Raw genomic sequence first — 26510 nt, 5'->3', positions numbered from 1 at the left:
TTGGTCCTCTTGCACTGCTCTGTACTGGGAGTGCTCAGCAGTGGGTGTAAGTGGAGAATGCAGCATTCAAGGGTGCTTCCATTCTTTGTGTAATGGAGAAATGTCGTGCTCCAGTCAACTGTGATGTAAGTTCTTGTGCTGATGTTCAAAAATCTAATCTGCTTACTTGATTACACCTGTATAGTCTAAATAGATTCACCAGTTTGGTAGTTTGATCAGAAAAACCTGAAGTCTTTTTGTCTCGAATCTTGGCCTAATAAAGTGTTCAGGTAGACATAAGACTCAAATGCACACTTGCCCTCACTATGACTTTATAGCAGGTCCTGCTTTCTCAATCCAAGTAACAGATTTTTTTATAGTTTAGTTACTATGAAGTTCAGTTACTAAAAAGTCTGAATATGTGTTGTCACATTAAGGTAGTTGAGGTAGTTGTAAAGCAGTGGTTTCTGCAGCTCCCAACATTCAGGACTAAGCTGCCTAGTGAAGCCTGTAGAAGCCATTTCCAACTGTGACATAACAGTCAAATTTAGTCCAGAAAAGAGACAAGCATGAGCTCTTGGCTGTTTGTCACTTCCTCCTCTGTTCTTAAATGTAGGAAAGACCTACTGTTTCCTGTTCAGGAAGTCTGTCCTTAAGAGCAGTTTTTCTGTATGTGTATACTGGGATTATGGTTTAGACGGTGACCAAAGCCCTTCCAGAACTACTTGTCTCCTGGCTGCATGTGAGGCTGCACACTGTGGGAGTTCAAAATCCATCTTTTGATAGCACCGGCCATTGCTGGACAAATTGTTGTCCAAGTGAGTAAATACACTGCTTCCAGCTAACAGTTTACAGGCCTGGGCTTACTGCATCTGTCTAACGCAGTAAGTGCACGAGCACAGCAAAGTGTTCGTTAGCAGGCTGCCTTTGGTCCCAGGGAAGCTAGCAAGCTCTCCCAGGATGCTGTTGGTCAGGTTGGCAGTTCACAGTGCTGTTATACCAGGCAGCAAATGCTGCATGTGAGAGCTCTTAAGTCTTGCATTGTCTCTTGGCACTGCATTAAGCTAACATGATCAATTTACTTATAAATTATGCTAAAACATTATAGAGCAGTTCAAGATACCTATTAACTTGGGATTAGTAACTCCTGAATACGATTTCTCCATGGCCAGCAGCCTTTATCTATCAGTGAACATTTTCCAGTTTGGCAGTTACTAGCACTGCTAAAATGGGGAGAGAAATAATGGCATTACAAGCCAGTATTCCAGCGGCCTGAGTGGCTGTCTTGTGAACAGAAAAGAATATTCCTGGAGCTGAGTTGTCTCATCTGTAATAAAATAAAACATCACTTTGACTTCCTGAAAGGAATGGGTTCCCTTATTCTTTATACTTTGGTTCAATTAGCATTGGCCTTAAGCCTACTTAGCAGGGTAGGGCTTCTGGTTGTTTAAAAGGACTACTAAAATCAAGCCTAAATCTGCAGTGTAGTTTCCTAAATCATGAAGAAGTAATATTACTGGACCTAAAGCTCCAAACATTCCTATAATCTTTCTGAACTTTTCACTGTCCTCTTCAGTAGATATTTGTTGTATAAAGCACATCTAGTTCAGTGTGCAGTTCATCCAACAGGAAAACAAAATGGGAGCTGTGATCTTTGGCTGTCTGAAGCTGTTTCAAGTCTCATGCTGTTTGACTCAGTCCAGGTCATCTACAGCAGTTACTAAATTGACATAAAGTGGAGCCATTCTTTCTGTTAATTATCCTGAGTGACATCTACTAGACATCTGTAACTTAGCATACCAGTGCTGCCAACTGGCAGCACAAGAGTTTACACAAGCTCTGTAGCTTAAACTGTCTTGTACTACAGCTTACAGTAAATTGAAGTGTCTGTGCTTGTCAGTTGTTGGAATGTCTATATGAGTGTCCATAAGGAGATTTTGTTTGGTTTTGGGATGGTACAAGTGTAGGGGGTGGAGTGGGGATTCTGTTAAGAGTCAAGTGTCAAAGGAGACTGAGATGTGACAGGACACTACCCCTGTCTGTAGCACCACTGGAACAGTGGCTTAAACTGGGTGCTTGTAAATGGGCAAACTACAGGATGGCCATTATGGTAATTGATCTGTGATGTTTCTTGGATTTTGTCATACTAGCCGGGAAAACACTTCAGATCTTTAACATTGAGATGAAAAGTAAAATGAAAGCCCACACAATGGCAGAGGAAGTGATCTTCTGGAAATGGATATCTGTGAATACAGTTGCCTTGGTGACGGAGACAGCAGTGTACCACTGGAGCATGGAGGGAGAATCACAACCCCAAAAGATGTTTGATAGACATGCTAGTCTTGCAGGCTGCCAAATCATCAATTACAGGACAGATGAACACCAAAAATGGCTGCTGCTGATAGGAATTTCAGCACAGGTAAGTTCCCTGGCAGCAATATGTTATGAAGGTAATTGGAAGAGCCCTGGCCCCACTTCACTTAATAGCTGCTGTAGTTTAACTTTGGTTTCTGTAAATAAAAAATTCAAAACTATCTTTTATTTAGAAATAGCATGACTTCTAGTTTGGTTCAAGTGTTGGAGGAGAGGATGAGAGGCATTTGCTGCTTTTTAGTTTACTGTCCCAAGGGTCTTGCTACAAACATTTGAAATCTTATTTCTAAAAGCTGGCCTTTCTTTTTTTCTAGCAAAATCGTGTGGTTGGTGCAATGCAGCTATACTCAGTTGATAGAAAAGTCTCCCAACCTATAGAAGGCCATGCAGCAGCTTTTGCAGAATTCAAAATAGAGGGAAATGCCAAACCTTCTACCCTCTTCTGTTTTGCTGTGAGGAGTCCCGCAGGAGGCAAGGTAAAGTCTACAGCTATGTTCCTGTAGTGCCATGGGTTGGTTGTTTGCATCGACCTGAATGTGGAATTCAGTAGCATTGAAGATGCTACAACTGCTGAGCAGTTTGTGCTGGGCTGAGGTAACACCACAGTAAATGCCTTGGCTTTACTAGTCTAGTCCTCCAAAACTGATTAATTGACAAGTGTGACACAAAACGTCTTGAATGGGTTGTCTTGAATAGGAATAGTCACTTTCAAAGAGTGGTTGCTTTGGGTTTTTCTATTCTTCTCCCAGGTTTTAATTTATCAGGTTCCAGAAAATTTAACATTCTGAATATGTGGAGCACAGCTCCCCAGACTGTGTTGGCCAAATGTGGAAGATGACTTCAGTAGCATATCTGAGGAAAGGAGCTTCTTTCATGTGGCTGTACTTGCAGGCAATCTTGTGACATGAGCTCTTTTCTTCCTAGCTGCACATAATCGAAGTAGGTCAGCCAGCTACTGGAAATCAGCCATTTGTTAAGAAAGCTGTTGATGTGTTTTTCCCACCTGAGGCACAGACAGACTTTCCTGTGGCAATGCAGGTAAATGTTTGACACCCCCCCCCCCCCCGCTCCCCCCCAAAAAATGAGCTTTATAGCCTGGCAAGGAGCTGACATCTGTTGCAAAGATTGTTTTCTATAGTGCTTTGCTGTCATTCTTTCTGAATGGTTCTGGGAGGGGTGTTAATAGGTTTGTGGGAGGTAGCATGGACATTAAAACAGTAACTTTAAAATACAGGAACAGTCTATATATTTAAAAAATAATGAACAAAACGCCCCAGCAAAACTTCTCCAAAAAAGAGCTCAAACCAGTGAAACAGACCACAAAAAACCGCCTCAAGAGTGTGTTCTGGGAGAATGTATCCAACATCACTTTGGCTATTCAGCTTCCTACTAAGGTTCCAAGTTCTAGATAAGAATATTAGCATACCTCCTGCAGTGGCAGCACAGAAAAGGCATTAAGTGGGAGATTCTTTAGGAAAGAACAGAGCTGGTTGCTATCACAGACCAAATTTCACTTAGCATGTCTCTAGGACCAGAAATGTGTCATAAAATCAGACTAGCTTGGAGCATAAGGCTGCTGACAAGTCTAACAGACCAGCTTCCTAAATAGACCAAGAGATGCCCATAACTAAGCTGTGTGTGTGGCAGGGTTCATGTGGCTCTATACTTCAGCTTAAGGCTTAATTAACAAAACATCCAAAAACTTGTTCCAGGGGGAGGCTACTTCTATGTCTGAAGACCCTTTTGGCTTGAAAGCCTCCCCAGTTTCAGTGACTTGTTGGATAAACTGGAGCACTCAGTAGATGAGCTTGGTTTAGATTCTGCTGGTGCTTTGGGTAGGCTTTGTTGGAAGAAAATGGGATTATCTCATTAGTATTTCTGAACATATCTAGACTAGAATGCTAATTACACCCAAACTTTTCTCCTCAGCGTGGCTTATTAGGATGAGGAATATGTTCTTTGCTGCAGATGAATTTTAATTTCCTTTCAACCTCTGTTCACTGGAGCTATGCCTGCAAATGGCCAGCAAAGCTGTTCATTGCTTTTGAGTCTGAAAGGAAGAAGCCTGAAGCTATATTTGTTCTTAGCGTCAGTACAAAGGCATGTCACTGCAGTACTTTCTTGTGACTAGGCTAAAGGCAGCTCTCTTAAGTGTTACAATCTTACTAGTTTTTACTAATAAAAACCTGTCTTTTGGCAGATTGGAATTAAGCATGGTGTGATTTATCTGATCACGAAGTATGGATATATCCACATGTATGATTTGGAGTCTGGAGTGTGCATCTACATGAACCGTATTAGTGCTGATACTATCTTTGTCACAGCTCCTCATGAACCTACCTCAGGCATTATTGGTGTGAACAAAAAAGGACAGGTAACAAATCCACCATTCTGTTTCTGAGCCATCTCAAGTTCAAATGGAATGTAACAAACCTGAGGAGTGACTTGATGAAACAAATGTCATGGAAGAGAGCTAGTGACTGTTTGATTAATCAGTTTTTTATCTCTCCTAGTACAGAACTACTTGAAGAAGAACTTGATTTTTTACTAATCTACTCCTTCACTGATGAGCTGCATAGCCACTTTGTTGTATTTCATAGTAGTTGTGGAAAGGACAGAACTCTTCAATATGCCTCTTGTCCTTTCCAGGTGCTTTCTGTATGTGTTGAGGAAGACAACATTGTGAACTATGCTACAAATGTTCTCCAGAATCCTGACTTGGGACTGCGAATGGCTATACGTAGTAACCTAGCGGGGGCAGAGGAGTTATTTGCCAGAAAGTTCAACACACTGTTTGCTCAAGGAAACTATGCAGATGCTGCTAAAGTAGCTGCATCTGCACCAAAGGTAAGTAATTCCAAAGGTAAAGCTTAGGAATCATGGAAACTTGCCTTAGTGGATTGCCTAGGTCACTTGCATTTCAGAGCTTGACATTCAAAACATAAATGCAGTGTAAGTTCTCTGCAGTCTGTGGGAGACTGCAGAGTGGTTCTGACTAATACATTCCCCCGTATGCCATAAAGGAGCGTCTGCTATCCATTTCTAACCGGACTGGAGTTCCTGTGGCCACTGGTTTCATGCTAGAAAGTTGTTGATTTGGTGGTCTCTACCCTGAAGGTTTAGCAGTGGATGCTTCAATTTATCCTTCAACCTGCTTTTTTTTACTAATGCTATTCAGTCTTCACTAATTAAACACTGCTTCTCTCTATCTTGTGCCTGTTCAGGGAATTCTGCGTACCAGTGATACAATTAGGAAGTTCCAGAGTGTACCAGCTCAGCCTGGACAGGCCTCTCCCCTGCTCCAGTACTTTGGAATATTGCTTGACCAGGGACAGCTGAACAAGTTTGAATCTCTGGAGCTCTGTCGCCCCGTCCTGCAGCAGGGCCGCAAACAGCTTCTGGAGAAGTGGCTGAAGGAAGACAAGGTAGGCTCGATCTTGACATTAGCCTACTTTTGTTGCCTTCTAACAGTTGAATGTGAGCAACACTTTTGTTGATGCTACAACTCTGAATTCTTCTGCTTGACAAAATTCCACTTCTGACTTCAGCTGGAGTGCTCGGAGGAGCTGGGAGACTTGGTGAAGACGGCTGACCCAACCCTTGCACTCAGCGTCTACCTTCGAGCTAATGTGCCAAACAAAGTGATTCAGTGCTTTGCTGAAACTGGCCAATTCCAGAAAATAGTGCTGTATGCTAAGAAGGTAAATCATTCATTACAAACTGCAGGCTCTGTCTTATGTTTAATGTGTCCATTGTGCAAATCATAGTATATTACTATGGTCTAAAAAGTCTGCAAAAAATAAACTTCAAAACATCCAGAATTTTATGAAGTATTAATTTAATGGACTGGCTTAAGTTTATTCTGCAGAATAAAGGTAAATTCTTAAATTCCTCAGACTTAGTTTTGTAATCCATAAAAAAAGAAAAATTGCCTAATTTAAATTTAGGACTCGATAAATAGGGCTTTAGGACTGTTGAAAAATTTATTCCAGGCAGTTTTCTTACATAGCCAGAGAATTGCCCTGGCACAAGTTCAGTTACTAAGTAGGTGAATGCTGAATTTTTGTGTCATCAGACAAGAAATGCTTTTGTCTGAGAATTCCTGGAAGATGGGCACTGCAAGCTCACTACAGTTTATAGTTGCTATGCTAAAGAATCTGAATGCTTAACAGAAGTGTGAAGCTTCCTAAAAATATGTATAACTGTTTCTGAAATCTCTAGGTTGGCTATACCCCAGACTGGATCTTCCTACTGAGAAGTGTAATGAGAGTCAGTCCAGAACAAGGCCTGCAGTTCTCTCAGATGCTGGTACAGGATGAGGAGCCACTGGCCAACATTAACCAGGTGATGCCTACAACAAGAGTACTGGTCTCTTTCTAGAGAGAGGGAATAGTGTAATACCATTCTGGGGACTGGTAAGGCTGGTTCACGTCTCTTGTCATCTTGATTAGAGGAGTGACTAAATAGTCTAGTTAAGTTTGGTTATCATTGAGTCTTTAGAGGCAAGTGTATTCTCAAGTTCTTGTGGAAGCTTTCTGCTTTATTGATAGTAAACCTACCACAATCTTAGCCTAAGCAATAAAGTGTTACTATCCTACTGTTGGCTTTAATGGAGCATATATCTCCTTGTGCAGAGAATTTACAGGAAGATGAACAAATAAACCTAAGTTCAGTTCTGGCTGCCATTGGCCACTTGTTAAATGGATGGAGAAATAAGGGAACGTTTTGTGTTACTAAATAAATGAGGCTACTTGAAAAAAGTCCTGGCATTTCTTCTAGCAACTATCCCAGCAGGAGAAGGGATGAGCTTTGCATGTTGTGTTAGAACTAAATAAGAGTGGGTGGTAAAGTCTGGCATAATAGCTCAGAGTAATGTACTTTTTCCACTCTATGGGAAAAAGGAAATGCAAAACTTGTCTCTTTATTACCATGATAGTAATACTATAAAAACAAGGGAATGCAACGTGGTAGGTGCTGTGACAGCCTGTTCTCTCAGTTTGAGACAAGTTAGGATCTTGGCATAAAGCAGACAATAGGGGATGCGGTATCTTATCACCCCAGGACACCTGTCTAGCCAGGCTTTTTGTATGCACAGAGAAATGTACATGTGTGTCTATAGACCCCTCTTCTGTAACTTGTCCAATCTCAACAGATTGTGGATGTGTTCATGGAGCACAGTCTTCTGCAGCAGTGTACATCCTTTTTGTTGGATGCCCTGAAAAATAACCGCCCTGCAGAAGGCCACCTTCAGACCCGTCTCCTGGAAATGAATTTGATTCATGCCCCGCAGGTACGACCCAGTTCCTCCAAAAAAAGAGACAGTACTGGACTTGCACAAGAATAGGATGTCTGATACTGTTATCTATAGGTTGTTTAGTAACATGAAAGTCTACTAAGTAAGTCACTACTGTGACTTCTCAACAACTTGTAGGCTAAGCTGCTGTGATTCTCTTGACAATCTTGATTTCTTGACAGTGAATATGAAATGTAACCTCCTAGGTTGCAGATGCCATTCTCGGAAACCAAATGTTTACACACTATGATCGTGCTCATGTTGCCCAGCTGTGTGAAAAGGCAGGCTTGCTCCAGCGAGCTTTGGAACACTACACAGATCTCTATGATATTAAACGTGCAGTTGTTCATACTCACCTCTTGAACCCTGAGGTAAGTCCAGAGTAAGAAAGTGATGTGAACAGTCTTTAGGACTTCTGCAGCTGCTGTAAAATGGATTGTAGGTACTGAAGTAGCATGAGTAGCTGTGATTCTAGAACATTTGTCCAGTTAATGATTAAATTGTAATCTGTACTTTCAGTGGCTTAAATCTGACCTCAGTTTCCCAGGTGGGCATTTTAAATATTATTTCCAAACTGCACTTTTGTGATTTTTAAATACAGTGAGTGTTTGTTTTTATATCTTTAGTCTTAGTTCATGGAAGACTTCTGTCTAGTGGCTGGGGTAGTAACTGTCCAGTTGGCCCATCTTATCAGTCAAATCCTTGTATGAGTTACTGTCATACAAGGACATACTGTCATACAAGTACATACTGACAAAATTTTTGTCTCTTTGCAGTGGCTTGTGAACTTCTTTGGCTCTCTCTCAGTTGAAGACTCTGTGGAGTGTTTGCGTGCCATGCTGTCAGCCAACATTCGGCAAAACCTACAGCTCTGTGTGCAAGTTGCTTCTAAATACCATGAACAGCTTGGCACCCAGTCTCTTGTGGAGCTTTTTGAATCTTTCAAAAGCTATGAAGGTACAGTATTAGAGGGAAGCAGCTTACTTGGAAGTGCTGACTGATTGAAGCTAATAGTAAGGATTGTAGCTTTTATGGGAGAGGTACTTTTCACATTGCTGGATCTTAGGATACATTTATGAAAGTGAGCTCATCACAGTGAGTTCTAGGGCTAGTTTTGTTCTAGACAGTTTCTTAACTCTCTTGAGTAAGGATCAGAAAGAAAGATGAAACCTGAAAGAAGGGAAAAGAATCTTTCTGATACTCCCTGCAGTTGACTGAAAGCTATTCTGTCAGCAAGGCTGAACTCTAAGTCACAAGCTGAGGCCCATACAGCCTTCACTTGCTTCACTTCTAACAATGTTAAACACATGTGACTCTTTCCAGGACTGTTCTATTTCTTGGGTTCCATTGTAAACTTTAGCCAGGATCCAGATGTTCACTTCAAGTACATCCAGGCGGCTTGCAAGACTGGTCAGATAAAGGAAGTGGAAAGAATCTGCCGTGAAAGTAACTGCTATAACCCAGAACGAGTGAAGAACTTCCTGAAGGTAAATACTCTGCCCAGGGGATTGAAGGGTTTTCTGTATATTTTGCTTAGCAGCAGAACTACAGCTTTCTAATGGGGGGAAACAATGAGATAGTTTAGTTGGCATGGCCGTGAATAATCTTTCGATGCTCTTTTCTCTTTCACAAAATACAGGAGGCAAAGCTCACAGATCAGCTTCCTCTCATCATTGTCTGCGATCGGTTTGACTTTGTTCATGACCTGGTGCTCTATTTATATCGCAATAATCTGCAGAAGTATATCGAGATCTATGTACAGAAGGTTAGGACTTTCTCTTTACTTCATTATAAGGAACTACAGCATAATCTGCTGCCTCTTTTTTGCTCACTCTCCCAGTGCAGAGGCTCTTCATTAAGCCTTTTGTCTATCACAAAACCATTATTCCTGGAATGTATATACGAATGTTAGTTGCTCAGAGTTCTCTGCTCTGAAGCATAATTGAAATTGTTAACTAGAACTTCCACATGTGGAAGACTCGGGGTGCATTATTAGTAATGCTGATAAATAATTTCAATGATGCTGGCTTATTCTAGGTCAATCCTAGCCGTATACCAGCAGTGGTTGGAGGGCTTCTTGATGTAGATTGTTCTGAAGATGTCATCAAGAACTTGATCATGGTGGTGAGAGGGCAGTTCTCCACAGATGAGTTGGTGGCTGAAGTGGAAAAAAGAAATCGGTAATGAACATGGATCTGTAGGCACTAGTGTTGGTCTTCCCTGACCCTGCTATAGACAAATTGAATTGCATGCAGTTTTGTTAAATGATAAAGTATTGATATAGTTTTGTGTTTCTCTATAGAAAAGCAGTTCAAATTTGCTGGTCGGTCTTTTGATTGTTTGGGTCATGTAGGAATGCCTGACTGCACTGCATCATGTGTAACATGGCTTTTGAACACTGCCATACAGCCAGCCATGGGATGTGCCTTAAGAGTAAATTTGGGTCAAACTGTCTTGACAGTCTAGCTGCATGCCCACAGCAGCTTCTGTAATTAGTTTCTAACTACCTGTAAAATGAACAAGTGGCTTTAAGTGTGAACTGCTAGCTAATACAACAGGAGTTGAGAGATTGTAAAACTGGGGGTATCTGCAACCTTCCCTGATATTAAGCTGCAGATCTGTTTTCCACTCATTTAAGATTAATTTAAATGTAACTGGCTGGTCTGTGTTTGCTTTTAAGTTTGACCAGTGGACTTGTTTGAAAGGAAAGCCAGGTACTGAGTGGTAGCTGTAAAACATACCTCAGTCTAATTTATAAACCTAAAATGTTTGCTTCTTCAAAGGCTTAAGTTGCTGTTGCCATGGCTTGAATCAAGGATTCATGAAGGCTGTGAAGAACCTGCAACTCATAATGCTTTGGCCAAAATCTACATTGACAGTAATAATAATCCAGAGCGCTTCCTTCGTGAGAATCCTTACTATGACAGCCGTGTAGTCGGCAAATATTGTGAAAAGAGGGACCCTCATCTGGCCTGCGTTGCTTATGAGAGGGGGCAGTGTGATCTGGAACTCATAAAGGTTAGCAAAACTGCATTTATAAGCATGCTTTAAAGAACTACTTGCTGCCTGAAGTGGTAGCCTGTCTGGCTATTAGTCTAACACTTGCAGAATCCTGTCTTGCAGTCTCACTCAGGAGTTGAGGCGGGTGGGATTCTTCTATGTGGAGACAGTAATTTTTATGCTGATGAGAAGGACTTATGCTATATGTCCAAACTGGAATTGTATAACTGGAACTTTGAAGTATAATCCATGTCTTTCATCCACTGATTCTGCTTGAAATGAATTTGTTTATTAGGCCCAGGTAATGAATATGCCTACCAATAAAGCTTTGTTAATTTGATTTTTTTGAGCCTTGAAGGCTCAACAGGAGGAGCAGGCTGTCATCTAGCCTGAACCTACAGTGAAAGAAAATTTTCCCTGAAACTAAAACAGGGCTTGTAATTTTCCTTTGTTGTCATCGACCCACAGACTTGCTCCAATACTTAACCAGAAATGAGGAAAATAAATGTTGACAGTTTAGCTACAAGGACTTACTCAATAGCATTCCTCTCCTATCTTTAAACTTGTTGTTCTTAGAACATCCCTCAGAATTTCAAGGACAGGTGAAATTCTCAGGGTTCTCAAACACTTTCTGGTCTCAGTGTGAAAACACCAGAGCTTAATGTCAGATTAAGGCAATAGTGCTTGTGGTTGCTGAGAAAAACATTCTCCTATCTGCACTCCCATATTGGTACATGCAGAGAATGTCAGCTATGAGCATTAGAATGGTAGTATAATCCAGGCTTGCTACTGGATTAAAGTGGGTGACTTTCCAGCCTGAAGTGTTTAATTTTTAAGTAATAGTTCCACTGTAGCTGTTAAAGGGCTGGCTACATTTGTCTCCTTTATTTCACGGTATGAAGGTGGCTTTGAGTTGTTTGCTAGGACAAACTTTACCATTCTAGTGAGCCATTAAAGCCTGTCTGTACCAGTTTCTTCCCTGAACTGATGTTCTGAGAAGGTGTTTCTGGTTGTGGAATAAACATCTTCTTCCTGAAAGAATTATTCTTGAGACGTTGTTGTCTCCTGGAAGAAGGGTCATCTCCTGCAACTGATAAATGTCAAGCATAAAGTGAAATTGTGCTAGTACTGATTTGTTTACAGCACAGTAATTGAGATTCCACAGGCTTGTTTGGATACTAGCAATGTGAGCTGTTGCTGTAAAATGACTTAGGCCTTCAGGTTTCTACTCCTCTAGCTGGAAGTTGAAGCTATAGTGGTATGAATAGGATCACGACTTGTAACTCTCCCATGGTGCACTTCTGTAAGGAATTTCACATTTATTTTGTACCCTTAACACCTTAACAAGAAAATCCAAGCCACTTGCTGTTCTGAACACTTGTAAACACGTGTAAAGCTAATGGCACCAAATACATAACCTACTTTTAGCTTCAAACAGCTGCACCATTCCTCAGTTCACTACTTAGCACTGCACAGGCAAGTGGCTCCCCTTTCTAGATTTCAAACTTAAGTTCTTCAGGCTTCTGCAGGTCTTCACTTCAACCAGAAGCAAATAGTTACTGTGAAGCCAGAGTCAGAGTGTTTGTGTTGGGCAAAACCAAGAGAAGCTATAGGAATTCTGCTGGAGACCTTCTCCATGAGCCTTCCAGATCAGAGGTTGGGTAAGAACTTGTCTGTGGCATTTAGCATTGGTCAGAAATTAGTTCTAGTCAGTCTTCTAGACTGTCTGGTTCATAGCTAGCTAAACCTGTCTTGCAGTACTGACCCTTAACAGTAATGCCAATAATTGCAACCTCTCCTTCAGGTGTGCAATGAGAACTCCCTGTTTAAGAGCGAGGCTCGCTATCTGGTGCGGAGGAAGGACCCTGAGCTCTGGGCAAACGTACTGGAAGAAAACAACCCATTCAGGCGGCAGCTTATTGACCAGGTACAGCAAAAACACTCAACTTCCAGTATGTGAAGACCTCAGGATGTCTCAGAAACATTACGGAGCATTAAAGTAGCATTCTTCCCTTACAAGGTCCCTTAAAGCCCCATCTCACCATATAGAAGTTCGTAAGAGTTGGAATGGCAGGTATTAATTCTGACCTTCATGGTCAGAAGATTTAGCTACCAGTAAGATATAGTTTCTGTCCTGGAGAATGACCTTCCTCTATTTGTTTCCCATACAGATGTAAGATGTGATTTTACTTCTGTATAAAATACAGCTAATAGCTGTTTTTTGCTGTCTTTATCAAAATGCTCTCAAAATTCTGAAGCTTTAATTTGTCGTTCACTGGACAAATAACTTGAAGTGGACAAATACTTAATTTGGGGAAAACACTTAATAGTTTCCTGCCTTTGAATCTAGGTTGTCCAAACGGCTTTATCAGAGACACAGGATCCAGAGGAAGTTTCTGTAACTGTGAAAGCTTTCATGACTGCTGATCTGCCAAATGAACTGATTGAGTTACTGGAAAAAATTGTCTTGGATAATTCTGTATTCAGTGAACACAGGTAAGAGGAGAGCTTTGTCCTCAAGTTTAGCCTATTCAGTGCCTTTGTTTAGGTTGTGAAAGATTCAGGTTATCATGGGCCCCTTGGTTGCAAGGCCTAAACACTCTTCAGTGTTTATAATAAGGTGAAAAGCTAGAATTTGGAGTGTTTTTGTACTTGAAGAACAGAGCTAGTTCACTGTGTAATTTGCAGTGATGTGTTGAGACCAGAGAGCATTAATACTGGTAAGCAAATTCTTTTTGAAGCTAAAGGTCAGTGGTTCTCAATCTGGGGATGAAATGTTGTTTCTAGTGACAATAAGCGGGTTTATTTTTTCATGTCTACAATCCATGTCACTTAAGCAGGTGCTGCTGTGCACTGCTTATAGCCTATGCCTTCTGTTAACCACAGGAATCTGCAGAATCTGCTGATCCTGACTGCCATTAAGGCTGACCGCACCCGAGTGATGGAATACATCAATCGGCTGGATAACTATGATGCCCCAGATATTGCAAACATTGCCATCAGTAATGAGCTATATGAGGAAGCCTTTGCTATATTCAGAAAATTTGATGTCAATACTTCAGCAATTCAGGTGAGGTGTGGTTCCTGCATGGTGGTGTAGAATGCTTCCCTGGACAGAAATGGCTGTTCTAAGAGCAGTTAGCTTCATATTGCTTACACAGAGCAGTGTATACACTTGAAGAAAGAGTTCTGTTAGAAGGGACAGTGTTACAAAACTTAGATTTTTAACTTGGAACTTCAATTTCAAACAGGTGCTGATTGAGCACATTGGCAACTTAGACCGTGCTTATGAATTTGCAGAGAGATGTAATGAACCAGCAGTGTGGAGCCAACTGGCCAGAGCACAGCTCCAGAAGGACTTGGTGAAGGAAGCCATCGACTCCTATATAAAGGCAGATGATCCATCTGCCTACATGGAAGTCGTTCAGGCAGCTAATAGAAATGGTAAGGCAAAGCGTCTTCAACTTCAGATTGCTTGGATGTGAGCTAGGTTACTGCATTTACACTGAGCATCAGAAACTATTGAGACTTAGGAATTCCGTTTCAGAGAAAATGGGAACAGTCAGTACATGGAATGGATGAGTCAATGTTAAGTGAGATTCTTGTCAACAAGATTGTCTGTCTTGCTACACCAAACATAGACCTCTCTGTGGAGGTACTTTTGATAACAGTCCAAATTATTACTAAGTATAATGTATTTATTTATTTAGCTGTATGTGGCAGAATTGCTTGCCAGTTGGATTGCAGAATGGTAACAAGAAGTCCAGTCTTACCTGAAGGTGACTTGGTGTTGACAGGGAATTCTGTAACTCAGGTGCAAATGGCTTATTATCGTGGGAGAGATTTGAGCCTGCTAGTGAAAATTGTCCCTAAGGTGGGCAAGGTAAACTATACAGAATGACTAAACATAGCATCTTACATATCTCTGCTCTCTTCCAGATAATTGGGAGGACCTGGTCAAGTTCTTACAGATGGCCAGGAAGAAGGCTAGAGAGTCTTACGTAGAGACAGAACTTATTTTTGCTTTGGCAAAAACTAATCGTCTGTCAGAACTGGAGGAGTTTATTAGTGGCCCTAATAATGCCCATATACAACAGGTATGTCTTGGTCCACAGTTTCCAAGTGTGACTTGCTGCTTAGCTGACTCTTCATTCTTGCTGCTACCTTTGTTTACCTTGGACTCCTCATTCAGGTTGGTGATCGCTGCTACGAAGAGGGGATGTATGAAGCAGCAAAACTTCTCTATAACAACGTATCCAACTTTGCTCGCCTGGCATCTACCTTGGTTCACCTTGGGGAGTATCAGGCAGCAGTGGACAGTGGCCGCAAAGCTAATAGCACAAGGACTTGGAAGGAGGTAACTTAAACTTGTGGGTTTTAGTAGATTTTAATTCTAGAACAAGTATTATGGAAATGCCTATTTGGAACTCTTAGTAAACCTCAAATTTTATGAAGCTTTGTCCTGTTAATTATTTGCTGACTGTCACGGCAGGTCTGCTTTGCCTGCGTGGATGGAAAAGAATTCCGCTTGGCACAGATCTGTGGCTTACACATAGTCATCCATGCTGATGAACTTGAGGAGCTGATCAGTTACTATCAGGTAATTTAATATTCTGGAAGACTTGTACAGCATACTTGTATCTGCTAATAAAGTGGTCACAGAAAAAAAAGATACCCTGGAAGCTAATATTTCAATTCATTTTTCCTCTCTTCATTTCTTAATGGTGACATACATTTTTTCTGTAGTAAATGGAGAGGTAATAGTTTCCATTGTGTCTTCTTTTATAATTCTCTCACCTCACTGGAATCAAAAATCTAAGCACTTTCAATGGAGAGAAAGTCAAAGCATGTTGTATTTAAGTAAATACGCATTTTAGCAAGCTTTATTAATCCTTATTTTCCTAACACCCAGGATCGTGGCTACTTTGAAGATCTCATTGCCCTTTTGGAAGCTGCTTTGGGCCTAGAGCGTGCTCACATGGGGATGTTTACTGAACTTGCCATCTTATACTCCAAATTCAAGCCTCAGAAAATGAGGGAACATCTGGAGCTTTTCTGGTCCAGAGTTAATATTCCAAAGGTATGCAGTAAGGTAGCTGCAAGTGAAGGTGGGAAGCTGCCAGTGAATCAAACCTGGTGCATTTTTTTGTTTTTCTTATTAGGTGCTCAGAGCTGCAGAACAGGCTCATCTCTGGGCAGAACTTGTATTCCTGTATGACAAGTATGAGGAGTATGACAATGCAATAATTACTATGATGAATCATCCCACTGATGCCTGGAAGGAAGGCCAGTTTAAAGACATAATTGCCAAGGTAAGTAACTGAACCAAAGTGCTGAAAGCTTCCTTCAGGACAGAGGCAAAAATGCACAACAGAATTGCTGTTTAGAAAACAGTTTGCTTAAGCTACTACTCAGTTTTTCTGCTGTACTTAAAACAATTTCCAATCAATTTAACACAAAGAATGAATCTGGTCTTACACTATTTCTTTTATGCTGTGCAGCCCATTCTGTTGAGTGGCAGCAGCTAGCACAGAATGTTTTCAGTGGCTGCGCAGGATCATAGGTCACAAGCAAGAGGCCAAGCCTCCTTAATACCTTTGAGCTGACTGCTGTTTCAGTCTGAGGCTGTTAATGTTCTTGGAAGATTTCTGCATATGTTTGCAGCTGTTTCTGTGTGAGAAGTGCGGTGGGCAATCCCATGAATACAGCAAAGAATAGTGAATTGAGAAGTAGTTTAAACAAGATTTAAGACTGAGTACACTCTTACTGCTCTTGGGGGTTTCAAGGAGACAATTTAAAAGAATTTTTAAGGCTACAGTCTTCATTGGCTTCAGAAAGTGGTTATGTTAACTGTAGTGGCTGCCAGTGCCAGGACCTCTTCAGTAGATTGATTAGAATTGGTTTATAATGCCCCTCGTAGCCTGTGATTTCACTGTCTGGAAGCAGATGGTACAAGAAGCAGTCATAAGATTGAAGAAGAGTTCTGTGTAAGTGTGACACTTCTGACCTCTGGAAGGAAACTTAGGCTGTTGTTTAGTAGGAGTGATGTAAACTCTGTGCTGAGTTAAATGGTCTGAACTAAACACCTTAGGCTTACTTCTGTTTAAAGTACTAACTAGTATCTGATCATGCAGGTGGCCAATGTGGAGCTGTACTACAAAGCCTTGCAGTTCTACTTAGACTACAAACCTCTGCTGATCAATGATCTCCTGCTTGTATTATCTCCACGACTGGATCACACCAGGACAGTCAATTTTTTCTCAAAGGTGAGTTTGGGAGAGCATAGGTCAACAGAAAGTCCACTTGTTCAAGTTAAGATACTCCAGGCTCTGGCTGGAAAGCAGAGTTGACATCTGTTGAGTAGCTTTGTTACCAGTATAAAGGACCAAGAAGCAGCCCAGTCCTGGCTTGACAGGGGAAATGCAGAAGAGTTGCATAACTGGCCTTGAAGACTGTTTTATTTTACTCCTGACAATACAAGATACCTTGTCTGAAGGGTTTTAACGATAAGCACAAACTTTTGCAATAACAAATGGGAACCTGTTTCAGGAGAATGCGTTGCCAGGATTGCTATACTTAATCTTATATTGGAAACATCTTCTTTCCAGGTTAATCAGCTATTTCTAGTAAAGCCTTACCTGCGTTCAGTCCAGAACCACAACAACAAAGGAGTTAATGAAGCTCTAAACAACCTTTTAACAGAAGAGGAAGATTTCCAGGTGAGCCCCAAAAAACAGATTGCTAAGCCTGAGGGATGGTCCTCTGACAAAAAAGAAAAAGCTGCTGACACAGTAATGTCCTTGAGTAGAAGATAACACTTCTCCAGTGCAGAGAGAGGACGTGCAGTCAGGTCTTTAGCAGGCAGGAGTCTTGAGACATCAATGATTTGCAAAAAAGCAGGTGCCACAGATGTTTTTCTCAGAGCAGACCTCACAAAGGTCAGTATCAGGTGTGTACTCAGTGGGACAGCACTTCTTGTAAATAAATTTGCTTCTGGCCGTTGGAAGATGTGCATTGTGGTAACTGGCTCTTCTGTCTGGTAGCCGGTATGACCAAGTTAACATCTTGCTTTGTTAGAAAGTATCCTTTGAAGAGGTGCGTTAAACACTCAGGTAAATCAGTTGTAGCCATAGTATCAGCATCCAGCTTGCCGAACTGAAATGCTTGTGCACTAGGAATAGATGCTTTTCTACTCTAGCTCTCACCTGGAGAGCTACTCTCTACTGCCACCTGGAAGCACGTGTAACAACTCTCTCTCAAACAGGGTTTGAGAGCTTCCATTGATGCCTATGACAACTTTGATAATATAACATTGGCTCAGCGTCTGGAAAAGCATGAACTAATTGAATTTAGGCGTATTGCAGCGTACTTGTACAAGGGTAACAACCGCTGGAAACAGAGCGTGGAGCTGTGCAAGAAAGACCGTCTGTATAAGGTAAGTTAATGGCACTGCATAAATCTCTTGGATACTGAATGTTAGTTAGTTTCAAATCTGGAGTTTTAATTAGTAGTCTTTCACTTAAAGGAAAGACTCTTAAAGCAGTATTGGTTGCAATTTCAAATGCACGTATTAAATCTAATTTCATAATGTTGTCCTGTATCTGGAGTTGTGTCTCTATCAGTCATTGGCATCTGTACAGTTACCTGTATCAGTATGGAACATTCTCCATGGGCCTCAAGTCACAGGCTCTTGTAAGGGTACAGATGAAATGTGATTACTCTGCTATGCTCTTCTAGCCTGTAGTGAGTTCTCACAGGCCAATTCGTGCATAGTCTGTAGGAAGCTTGTTGGATGATGTTAATGAAGTATCTGGCTTACCTCAGAGTTGTTGTGTGTGCTATCTTGCCTCCTACAGAACATGCCTGGTGTTGTTAAAGACTAACTTCATGGTATGCCAAGTACTCAGCTTATCTGGCTAGCAATATCATGGATGTAAGATGTAGGGCAAGATGTTGACAGGCAAGGGTCCAGCTTAACAGTTCTTTTCTGTAGGATGCTATGCAGTATGCTGCAGAGTCCAAAGATGCAGAGCTGGCTGAGAAGCTGCTCCAGTGGTTCTTGGAAGAAGGCAAGCAGGAGTGCTTTGCAGCCTGCCTTTTCACATGCTACGACTTGCTGCACCCAGATGTAGTCCTTGAGTTGGCATGGAGACATAACATCATGGACTTTGCAATGCCTTATTTCATCCAAGTGATGAGAGAGTACCTTACCAAAGTGAGTATTGCATAGGCTAAAAAGCTAAGACTTTAGTCTGCTGTATGATTAGCATTATGTAAACCAGAGCTCTTTGCATATATTTGGAATATTACCATTCCTCATAGAGGAAGTCTTCTTGAAGTTCTGTAGGTTTCATCACTCCAGGCTAGCTAGCAAAGTTTATGAATAGATGCCTTAGCATCTGAAGAGGTTTAATTAAACTACTGCTTAGCAATAGACATAAGCAACTGTGCTTCTCACAGCAGCTTCATAGCTGATGCACTAAAAACTTGGTGAGGACAACACATATATCACTTTTATCTTTGTGTAACTATGAAAGTAAAGTCCCCTTATTTCCTAGAGTAAAAAGAGCATAGGGCTTTTGAGTAAGTAATAGTACACATTTTTCCTGTATCAGCCATAGGAGTAGACTGCTGAAGGTGTTTGGTTTTTTTTAATGGAAAACAGAACTTTAGATTCATAGTCTGGTTGCACAATACTGATACTAAGAGCTGGTCCTCAACTGAGGGAAAAGAGATTCTGATCATGTGTGGTCCTGAAATGCTTGTCTCAAACAGCTCCAAGATACTAAGCTAAGATTCTGCCTTGGAAGGCTGTAGGATTGCATAGGACATCGCAGTAAAGAACTTTATTAAAATGAGGAATGTAAAAGTGACTGCTTCAGGTTGCTTCTAATAAGTCATGTTAAGTATTCCCCTCTGAATTTTCTTACAGGTTGATGGACTGTTCTATAAGGTGACCCTCTGATTTCAAACTCTTTGTGTTTATTTGTGTCCCTCAATATCCTAGGTTTCTTTTACAGGAATCTAGCTGTAGCTTCTGCCAGAAGAGCAGTGTAATTTAGCTCTAACTCATTTCCTGTTCACTTTCTAATGCTAAAAGGATAACTATTCACAAGCAACTTGAAAATCCAACCAGACTCTTCTCCTCTTCATGGGACATAAAAACAAGTGCTTGAGAAGGGCTTTACTTTGGGTTGCTTTTCACTGTATTAGATATTTTGTGGCAGGTAGGATGCTGTTCATAAACAAAGAAAAGCACTTGCCATGTAACAGGATGTGTTCCAAGGGCAAATTGCTTTTTACACTGTAAATTACCATAGTGTGCAATAATTCAGGCATGATGGTGAGTTTGTATAGTGCCATGAAGCTTCTGTAAACTTCTTGCCTGTTGATAGGATGAAAGTACTTGCACAGATCTTAAACATCTCCTACTCATATTTCACTCAGGAGAAACTTGCCATACAAGTTTACCTGAAATCTTCCATGTGAGATTTAGGTCTAAAATCATTTATCTTAAACTGCTGGTTGGATTTACAAGTAATCATGTGTACTAAATATGGGATAACTTGCCAAAAGGAAAATCTGCATGGTGAAAGTGGTTTACAGTGAAACTAATTTAGTCTGTTGAATTAACTGCAAAACATGAAATTGGAGAATGGGCTTTATAAATGTGGTATGTCTAAAATTGTCATGTCACTAACTTCAAAAGCACAAAAGAATAGACTAGTTTTGGTGGGGTGTGTACATCTTCCAGAACCTATGTCTTTTCTGCGTAATAAAAATGTTAGAAGCACAGAATAGCCTCTGTCCCAGAGGAGTCAGGCACACGGAGTATAATGACACTCACCTGGAAACCTTTTGAAGCTATTCTAGGAAGCAGAGCCAATGTGATCTGGCTTTCCCAGAGCTGCTCATCCCTAGTTGGGGACGGCTGCTCTCGGCATTCTGCTGGTTGCCCAGCTGAGGGCAGGACTGTGCTGCTGGCCAGAGCCACTGTAGGACAGCCCCAGGGAGAGGCCAACCTAAGAGAGCCGAGGCCGGGAATAAATAGAGCAGGACAGGTTGTTGAACATGGGTAGCTGTCAGTTGCTTTGATCCATAGTAATTTGGGTAGCATTTTTAACACCAATATTTAGTGTTATGCTGGAGAGCTCTTTGGCTGACAGCTATAAATGAACCAGTAAAAGATCTGGTGCCACTCAGGTTGTCAATTTGAGTTGCAAACTTCAAAACATTGAGGAAACTGTTAAACACCATATCTGGATAACATCTCTGAAGTTTAACAGAGATCCCTCTTGAAGCAGTTCTCAGACCAGATGTGATCCTTGCAGTGGAAAAGGAGGATGAGGAACAGCTGAAATACAGCATTGGGCTAAATGTAGGTTTGCCCACAACGTTAGTACTACCTGTACCAGGATGTGAAGCTGTGTGACTTTTACGCCTTATAGTCTTCAGTCTCAGTGGTTCTCTTCTGGAAGATACAACTTGTTAAACCTGAGAAGGAAAGTACTGTGGCTCTTCAGATTGCCCTCCACACCCACAGTCTAAAGTTGTGTTTAGGGCTCCTGCATTACTGTAGTGCTTCCACAAATTTGTTTAGCATGAACAGAGATTATGTGGCACAGCACTGAGATCTGTATAAAGCTGATACTACTAGGCCACTTTCCATGATGGTTCTAGAGTTTTCCCTAGAAGAAGTCTCTGTGAATACCAATATAGTTAAACCAGCACCTTGCAGCCAGGTTAGACTGTAGTCCTAGATGAGATCAAACTTCATGGGCCTGGAATATTTGCAAATATCTGTGAGGTGTCACTGAAGGGGAGAGGAATTGCAGGTTAATAGGTAAATGTAGATTAGGCCCATTTGAGATGATGGACGTTCTGTTGGGTTTGAGTTCTGGGTCATAGTTAGCAGTGATTAGAATAAGGCCCCAAAAATGCTTCCTTTGAAGGCAATGAGTACCTCATCTGCATTTGAGAGCTGCTGCTTATTGCAATACACCTGAAAGAATTGGGAAGTCAGTTTTAGAACAAAGCTTGCTGGGAATAGGCAGACTTCAGTAGTCTCCAACTTGGACTAAAAAGGAGCACTTGAGTACTAGGCATGAAAAACTTCACAATGGTGCAGTTCTAGACAAGGCCTTCATAAATCTCCTGTTCACTTCAATGTAGGTGGATAAACTTGATGCTTCTGAAAGCCTAAGAAAAGAAGAGGAACAAGTAGCTGAACCCACTCCAATAGTATTTGGTAGGTTTTAATTGATTACCTGTTGTCACTCTGGTCTCTCTTTGTGGAGGCAGCTTACATGATTACGTTGTATCCAAGAAAACTGGTTTCAACGAGATAGTAATTGAAATGGTTGTCTCTGCTCAATGAACTGTGTAAGTTGTTGAAGAGTGACTCTCACTCTTACAGTACTTCTACTCTCCAGATTAAAGTGTTGCTCCTCTTACATGGCTCAGATCTCTACTTTAGGAATCGTGTTTCAGTATGGTAATAGGACAGGGGATCTCAGGGTGTTGCCAACCCCAGGAATAACTTACAGAGCATGAAAATTCCTCTTCTTATTCCTGTCTGAGGAATGTGTCTGCTTTCTGCTCTTCCAAGTAGCAAGGCAGACTGTCTTTTTAGCTCATGCATTTTAAGACATGTGCAGCCACCGTGGCTGTCTTCAAGTGTGATGTTATTTTAGAAGCCCTTCTGAAGAGGCATTCTGCTAACAAGCACCTAGAAGTGGCTGGTAAGGGAAGGATGTGACTGGTTCACTGTCTGATATAAATGTTAACCTGAATTTAACAGATGCATGAGGCATGTGTGGGCCTAATGATGAAAGGAAATCTGTCAAGGTGTGTTCAGACCCTTTGCAGCACCCTCCAGACTGTGAGACCTAACAGACCTATTTGCTTGACTTGCTTTATTCTCTAGATCTGACCATGCATGGGTTAAATAGTACCAGTTTGGCTTTCAGTATGGTCTCTTCAAAACAAGCCATGTTTATTATGACCTCAGGATCAGTGGATGTTCATCTTCCCTCTGCATCCTGCCTTGCTCTTTTGTAGCTTCCTGGTAGCAAGAGCAGATGGTATGGGTGCCTTCTCTATGGCACGTGTTGGGAAATAGTGTGACTTGCTGGTGTGTGCTTGCACAGGGGCTGATTTTTAGCTAAAGCTTAATAGTCCTATCACACTGTACAGCTTGCTTTAGGGGAGGTTGGCATCTTAAACTAACTTTCTTTTTGTCTCATACTTTCCTAGGCCAGCAGTTGATGTTAACAGCAGGCCCCAGTGCAGTACCTCCCCAGGCAAACTTCCCATATGGATACACAGCACCAGGATTCACCCAGCCGCCTGTTTATGGTTTCAATATGTAACTAGCTCTCTGACAGACCTTCACTGTCTCTGTTCTCTTTCTTCCCGTCCCTTTTTAACTTCTCCAAGAAGTGTACAAGGCACAGATGACCTTCTGTTGGCTGAACACACTTGCTGCCCAGCTCAGTGAGGAGACTTCAGCAGGATGCCTGTTACTGTTATTTATTGATTATTGTCCGGTTACATTTCAACCTCTGAAAGGCAGCTTTTGTTAATGACATTGTGAGACTCTTGTCTGAAGTTAAGGCACTATTTCACTAACTCATATAGCAATAACTACTTGAGGCCAGGGGGAAGAGAGCATAATTTTCTTTCTTTTGAAAAGCCCATTGAAGGCAGCTGGGAAATTGCCTGGCACCAAGTTGTTAAAGCTTTAGCTGAAGCTACTGAAGTAGCAGAGTTGTTAACAATTCAATGAAACATCTCCTTAATAATGAATTGTTGAAAGCTTGTGTATATCTGACCACCCCATTTTATTTGCATTCTTACGTGCAAAAGAAAATGGGCTTTTCTAATATTTGTGCGCTGAATGTTTAGAGGAATATTGGGAAAGTTTCCTTTTCTGGACAATAATGCTGTTGGAGTTCAATGCTGTTGGGGTTCAATACTGTTGGAGTTTGTTCTCTATTTTCTGGAGTAGATCTGAGACTTGAAGAAAATAAATCTTCTCATGCCAGAGAGCAAACACTTCCCAGATCCTTTTTGTTTAACAAGAAGAGAGCATGTTACTTATTGACGTTAAATGGTACTGAAACAAACCTCAGCTGTGTGTGGCAAGAGAACATGGGAGTGTGCGTGGGCTGCCAAAGCACTGGAGATGCAAGAGCACAGCGTCAGGGTTGGGGACGGGGTCGTACTGCTACCATATTGAGGCAGTAGGGAGGGCCATAATCCTGACTTTTTATTTGCACCTTTAACTGATTCTGGCATTGGCTTCCTGCCACACCATGTTCTGACCCTGTCTGGTGGGCAGAGTCAGCACCACTGAGTGACCGGGGTGCACTGACTCGGTTCTGCTATGCTGCAGTATGATCAACAGCGTGTCCATCACCCACCTCTTCCTTTGAGAATGCCAACAGGGATATATTATTATTTTGTGCCACTTCAAATACATGTATCATTAACGTTTTATGTACTTAGATAACAATGTATAATTTATGGTTATGAATCTTGTGCTAATCTTGAATATTATAAAAGTTCAATTATAAATGTAAAACTGCAGTATCCACCGTGTGGTTCTAGTCTTACTATCTTGGGTGTGGGGACTGGCTGGTAGTAACACACTACCACTCATAGCATCAGGTTTCTTAATCTGACAACTGAGGATGCCAGGCAGGAAAAGAGAGACTTGTGCCAAGGCACGCAATGGGGATGGCCTAGTAAGTAACTTAAAGGGAGTTGTGGTCTCTTCACCAGACACATCAGCATACCCTGTCACATGGGGAGGGCGTGCTGCAGGAGGCAGTCACATGTTCTCATGCTTTCATTCACGGGGCTGGGAAAGCTTCAGTCCTGTGGAGGGAGGTGCTGCAATGAGAGAGAGTCTTCTCTGCTAAGATACATCAGCATAGCAGTGGGTTTGGTGAGCTGCACCCTTTCTTCATACCGAGTCCCACTTTGAAAAGGCAAAACACCTTTTACTGCAAACCAGTGGAGATTGTCAGGGTTGTGGAATCAGTAACAGCAGACTGTGCTTTGGCACAATTTTAATTGTGTGTGTTTAATTTTAATTGATTGTATTGTCTCCTTGGTCACCACACCATGACAGCATTGGCAAGGGGATGCAGCCCTCCTTCATGATGGATGCCAGAATCCCCCAAGTGTTGCTGTAACATACTAACCTCAACTTAGTACTGATCAGCACTCATAGCTCAGCTTGAAATGCTGAGCAGCTAATGAGTTTAGGAAAATCTCGACTCTGTCTCGGCTTACTCATTGCAGGAATTGGCCAGGTAGCTTGCCATTTTCCAGGAAAATAGTACTACTATTTTGTAACCAGTTCCTTGTCAGTTGAAATTAGAGTAAGTCAGCTGGAACTGACCAGCTCTGGGATTACTATGACTAGGACTTCCCAACCTATCACCTTAGAAATGGGCTCTGACTTCATAGCAGCAAGTGCAAGCCAATGGTGGAGCACAGTGAAGTGCTAGAGCAAGTACTGGAACAGCTCCTGATGTTAAGAGAATTGAGGTAGCCTGGGGATTCTTAATAGCCTCGGTCTAGAAATCTAATTACAGCAGTGACTGAGCTCTCAAGGAAAGCAAAGCTGCCAGCTCTGATCAACAGTCTTGCTTTAGTTACTCTCCTGGTATTTAAGCTCTTGCTAAGTAAAATGGCTTTTATAAATTTTGTGGTCTTGCATTCTAACATGCATTCAAAACAGACTCCCTGCCAAGACAGTGCAGCTTTACCTAAAATTTGGAACAAACTCTATACCAAGGTACTTCACTGCTTCTCTGAAGGTGAAATCATTCACAGCAGGGAATAACTCCTCTTTTAGGGGTTAGGTGAAGGATTTACGTAATGAATTTGTGATGTCCAAGTTTTTGAAAGCTTGGATAAGATCGTTTGGCTGAGAATCTGTTTTAAAACTAAGCTTCTTGCTAATTCCCACCCCAGTGACACAGGGCTGGTGCTGTGTTGTAGATTGATCTGCTCATGCAGAACCTGCTGCAGCCTGCAGCATCTGGAGACCAACTTCCAGGCTTATGTCAGAGGGTAACTTGCTTGAGACTACATACAGCCTTTACTGCCTCTTTTTTTCACTGTGAGAGACAGAGTATGGATCTCCTTCTGTGTAATGGCTCTTGCTATTTGTCAGACCTTAGGGGAATCTTCCCTGCTGTGTCAAACTTTGGGCATATACACAGATCTGGCATCAGAGAAGACAAGCAATTCACAAGGGGAATTCAGGACGAATGCATTGCTGGGGTAAGTCCTGTTTCTTAGTTCAGGTAATGGTGTGGTATTTTACAAGACTTCATTTCCCTTCCCCTCTTTTTAGGACTCTATAATTAAATGGTAGCGTAGCAGAAGGAAGTTATCTGGAGTAACTTAGCTCCTTTAAAAATAAAAATTCTAGGCAGATGAAGTCCGTTGAAGTTTTTGCAAATAGTAGGCATGATACAGTAAAGACAGTAGTAACTGTAGGGTCAAAAGCCTAATTCTGATTTAACAGTCTTTTAGAAGCTGCAGTGCTGAGAGCTGGCACTTCCAGCACTACCCAGATCCTTAATTGGGCTGTGGGAAACCAGGAATTACTTTTTTTTTTTTTCTTTTTTTCTTTTTTTTTTCCCTAGCAAATCCAGCAGCTGTTATTCAAAAGCCCAAGAAATTTCCTTGATTTATTGAATTCTAAAACTGATCAACGAACCTCAGATGCCTACTCAAATGAGTGTGAGTAACTTGAATACTTTGGCAAAGCTGACTGTCAACTGCTTATGCTTGGGTGTGTGATATCCTAATTGGCAGGCTAGGACTTGGCCTCTGAGAAATT

At 41.5% G+C, this 26510-nt stretch overlaps 1 protein-coding gene across 6 annotated transcripts in view; it reads left to right on the top strand.

The window, feature by feature from the left end:
* Positions 1 to 24239, top strand: part of CLTCL1 (clathrin heavy chain like 1) — a 34996-nt gene extending 10757 nt beyond the window's left edge. For 2 of the 6 annotated variants that reach the window (XM_038152092.1, XM_038152093.1), the window contains 31 exons: positions 2130 to 2398; positions 2667 to 2828; positions 3277 to 3390; positions 4553 to 4726; positions 5002 to 5199; positions 5577 to 5777; positions 5901 to 6053; positions 6574 to 6696; positions 7505 to 7642; positions 7852 to 8016; positions 8422 to 8602; positions 8969 to 9132; positions 9285 to 9410; positions 9683 to 9825; positions 10429 to 10663; positions 12450 to 12572; positions 12996 to 13141; positions 13532 to 13715; positions 13897 to 14089; positions 14585 to 14742; positions 14838 to 15002; positions 15138 to 15245; positions 15558 to 15725; positions 15808 to 15957; positions 16780 to 16911; positions 17254 to 17364; positions 17910 to 18080; positions 18639 to 18860; positions 19578 to 19598; positions 21818 to 21893; positions 22901 to 24239. In XM_038152092.1, the coding sequence (XP_038008020.1) occupies positions 2130 to 2398; positions 2667 to 2828; positions 3277 to 3390; positions 4553 to 4726; positions 5002 to 5199; positions 5577 to 5777; positions 5901 to 6053; positions 6574 to 6696; positions 7505 to 7642; positions 7852 to 8016; positions 8422 to 8602; positions 8969 to 9132; positions 9285 to 9410; positions 9683 to 9825; positions 10429 to 10663; positions 12450 to 12572; positions 12996 to 13141; positions 13532 to 13715; positions 13897 to 14089; positions 14585 to 14742; positions 14838 to 15002; positions 15138 to 15245; positions 15558 to 15725; positions 15808 to 15957; positions 16780 to 16911; positions 17254 to 17364; positions 17910 to 18080; positions 18639 to 18860; positions 19578 to 19598; positions 21818 to 21893; positions 22901 to 23016 (4790 nt within the window). In that variant the 3' untranslated portion in view covers positions 23017 to 24239. Of the gene's footprint in view, positions 1 to 2129; positions 2399 to 2666; positions 2829 to 3276; positions 3391 to 4552; positions 4727 to 5001; positions 5200 to 5576; positions 5778 to 5900; positions 6054 to 6573; positions 6697 to 7504; positions 7643 to 7851; positions 8017 to 8421; positions 8603 to 8968; positions 9133 to 9284; positions 9411 to 9682; positions 9826 to 10428; positions 10664 to 12449; positions 12573 to 12995; positions 13142 to 13531; positions 13716 to 13896; positions 14090 to 14584; positions 14743 to 14837; positions 15003 to 15137; positions 15246 to 15557; positions 15726 to 15807; positions 15958 to 16779; positions 16912 to 17253; positions 17365 to 17909; positions 18081 to 18638; positions 18861 to 19577; positions 19599 to 21817; positions 21894 to 22302; positions 22387 to 22900 lie in introns of all 6 variants that reach the window. The other 4 variants (XM_038152094.1, XM_038152095.1, XM_038152097.1 and 1 more) reach the window with 3 other exon arrangements.
* The last annotated feature ends 2271 nt before the right edge of the window (positions 24240 to 26510 follow it).

This window comes from Motacilla alba, chromosome 15 (genome assembly GCF_015832195.1).
Source record: "Motacilla alba alba isolate MOTALB_02 chromosome 15, Motacilla_alba_V1.0_pri, whole genome shotgun sequence".
NCBI classification, from domain to species: domain Eukaryota; kingdom Metazoa; phylum Chordata; class Aves; order Passeriformes; family Motacillidae; genus Motacilla; species Motacilla alba.
The sequence above is the reverse complement of the archived record's forward strand: the minus strand, read 5'-3'. Positions and strand labels throughout refer to the sequence as shown.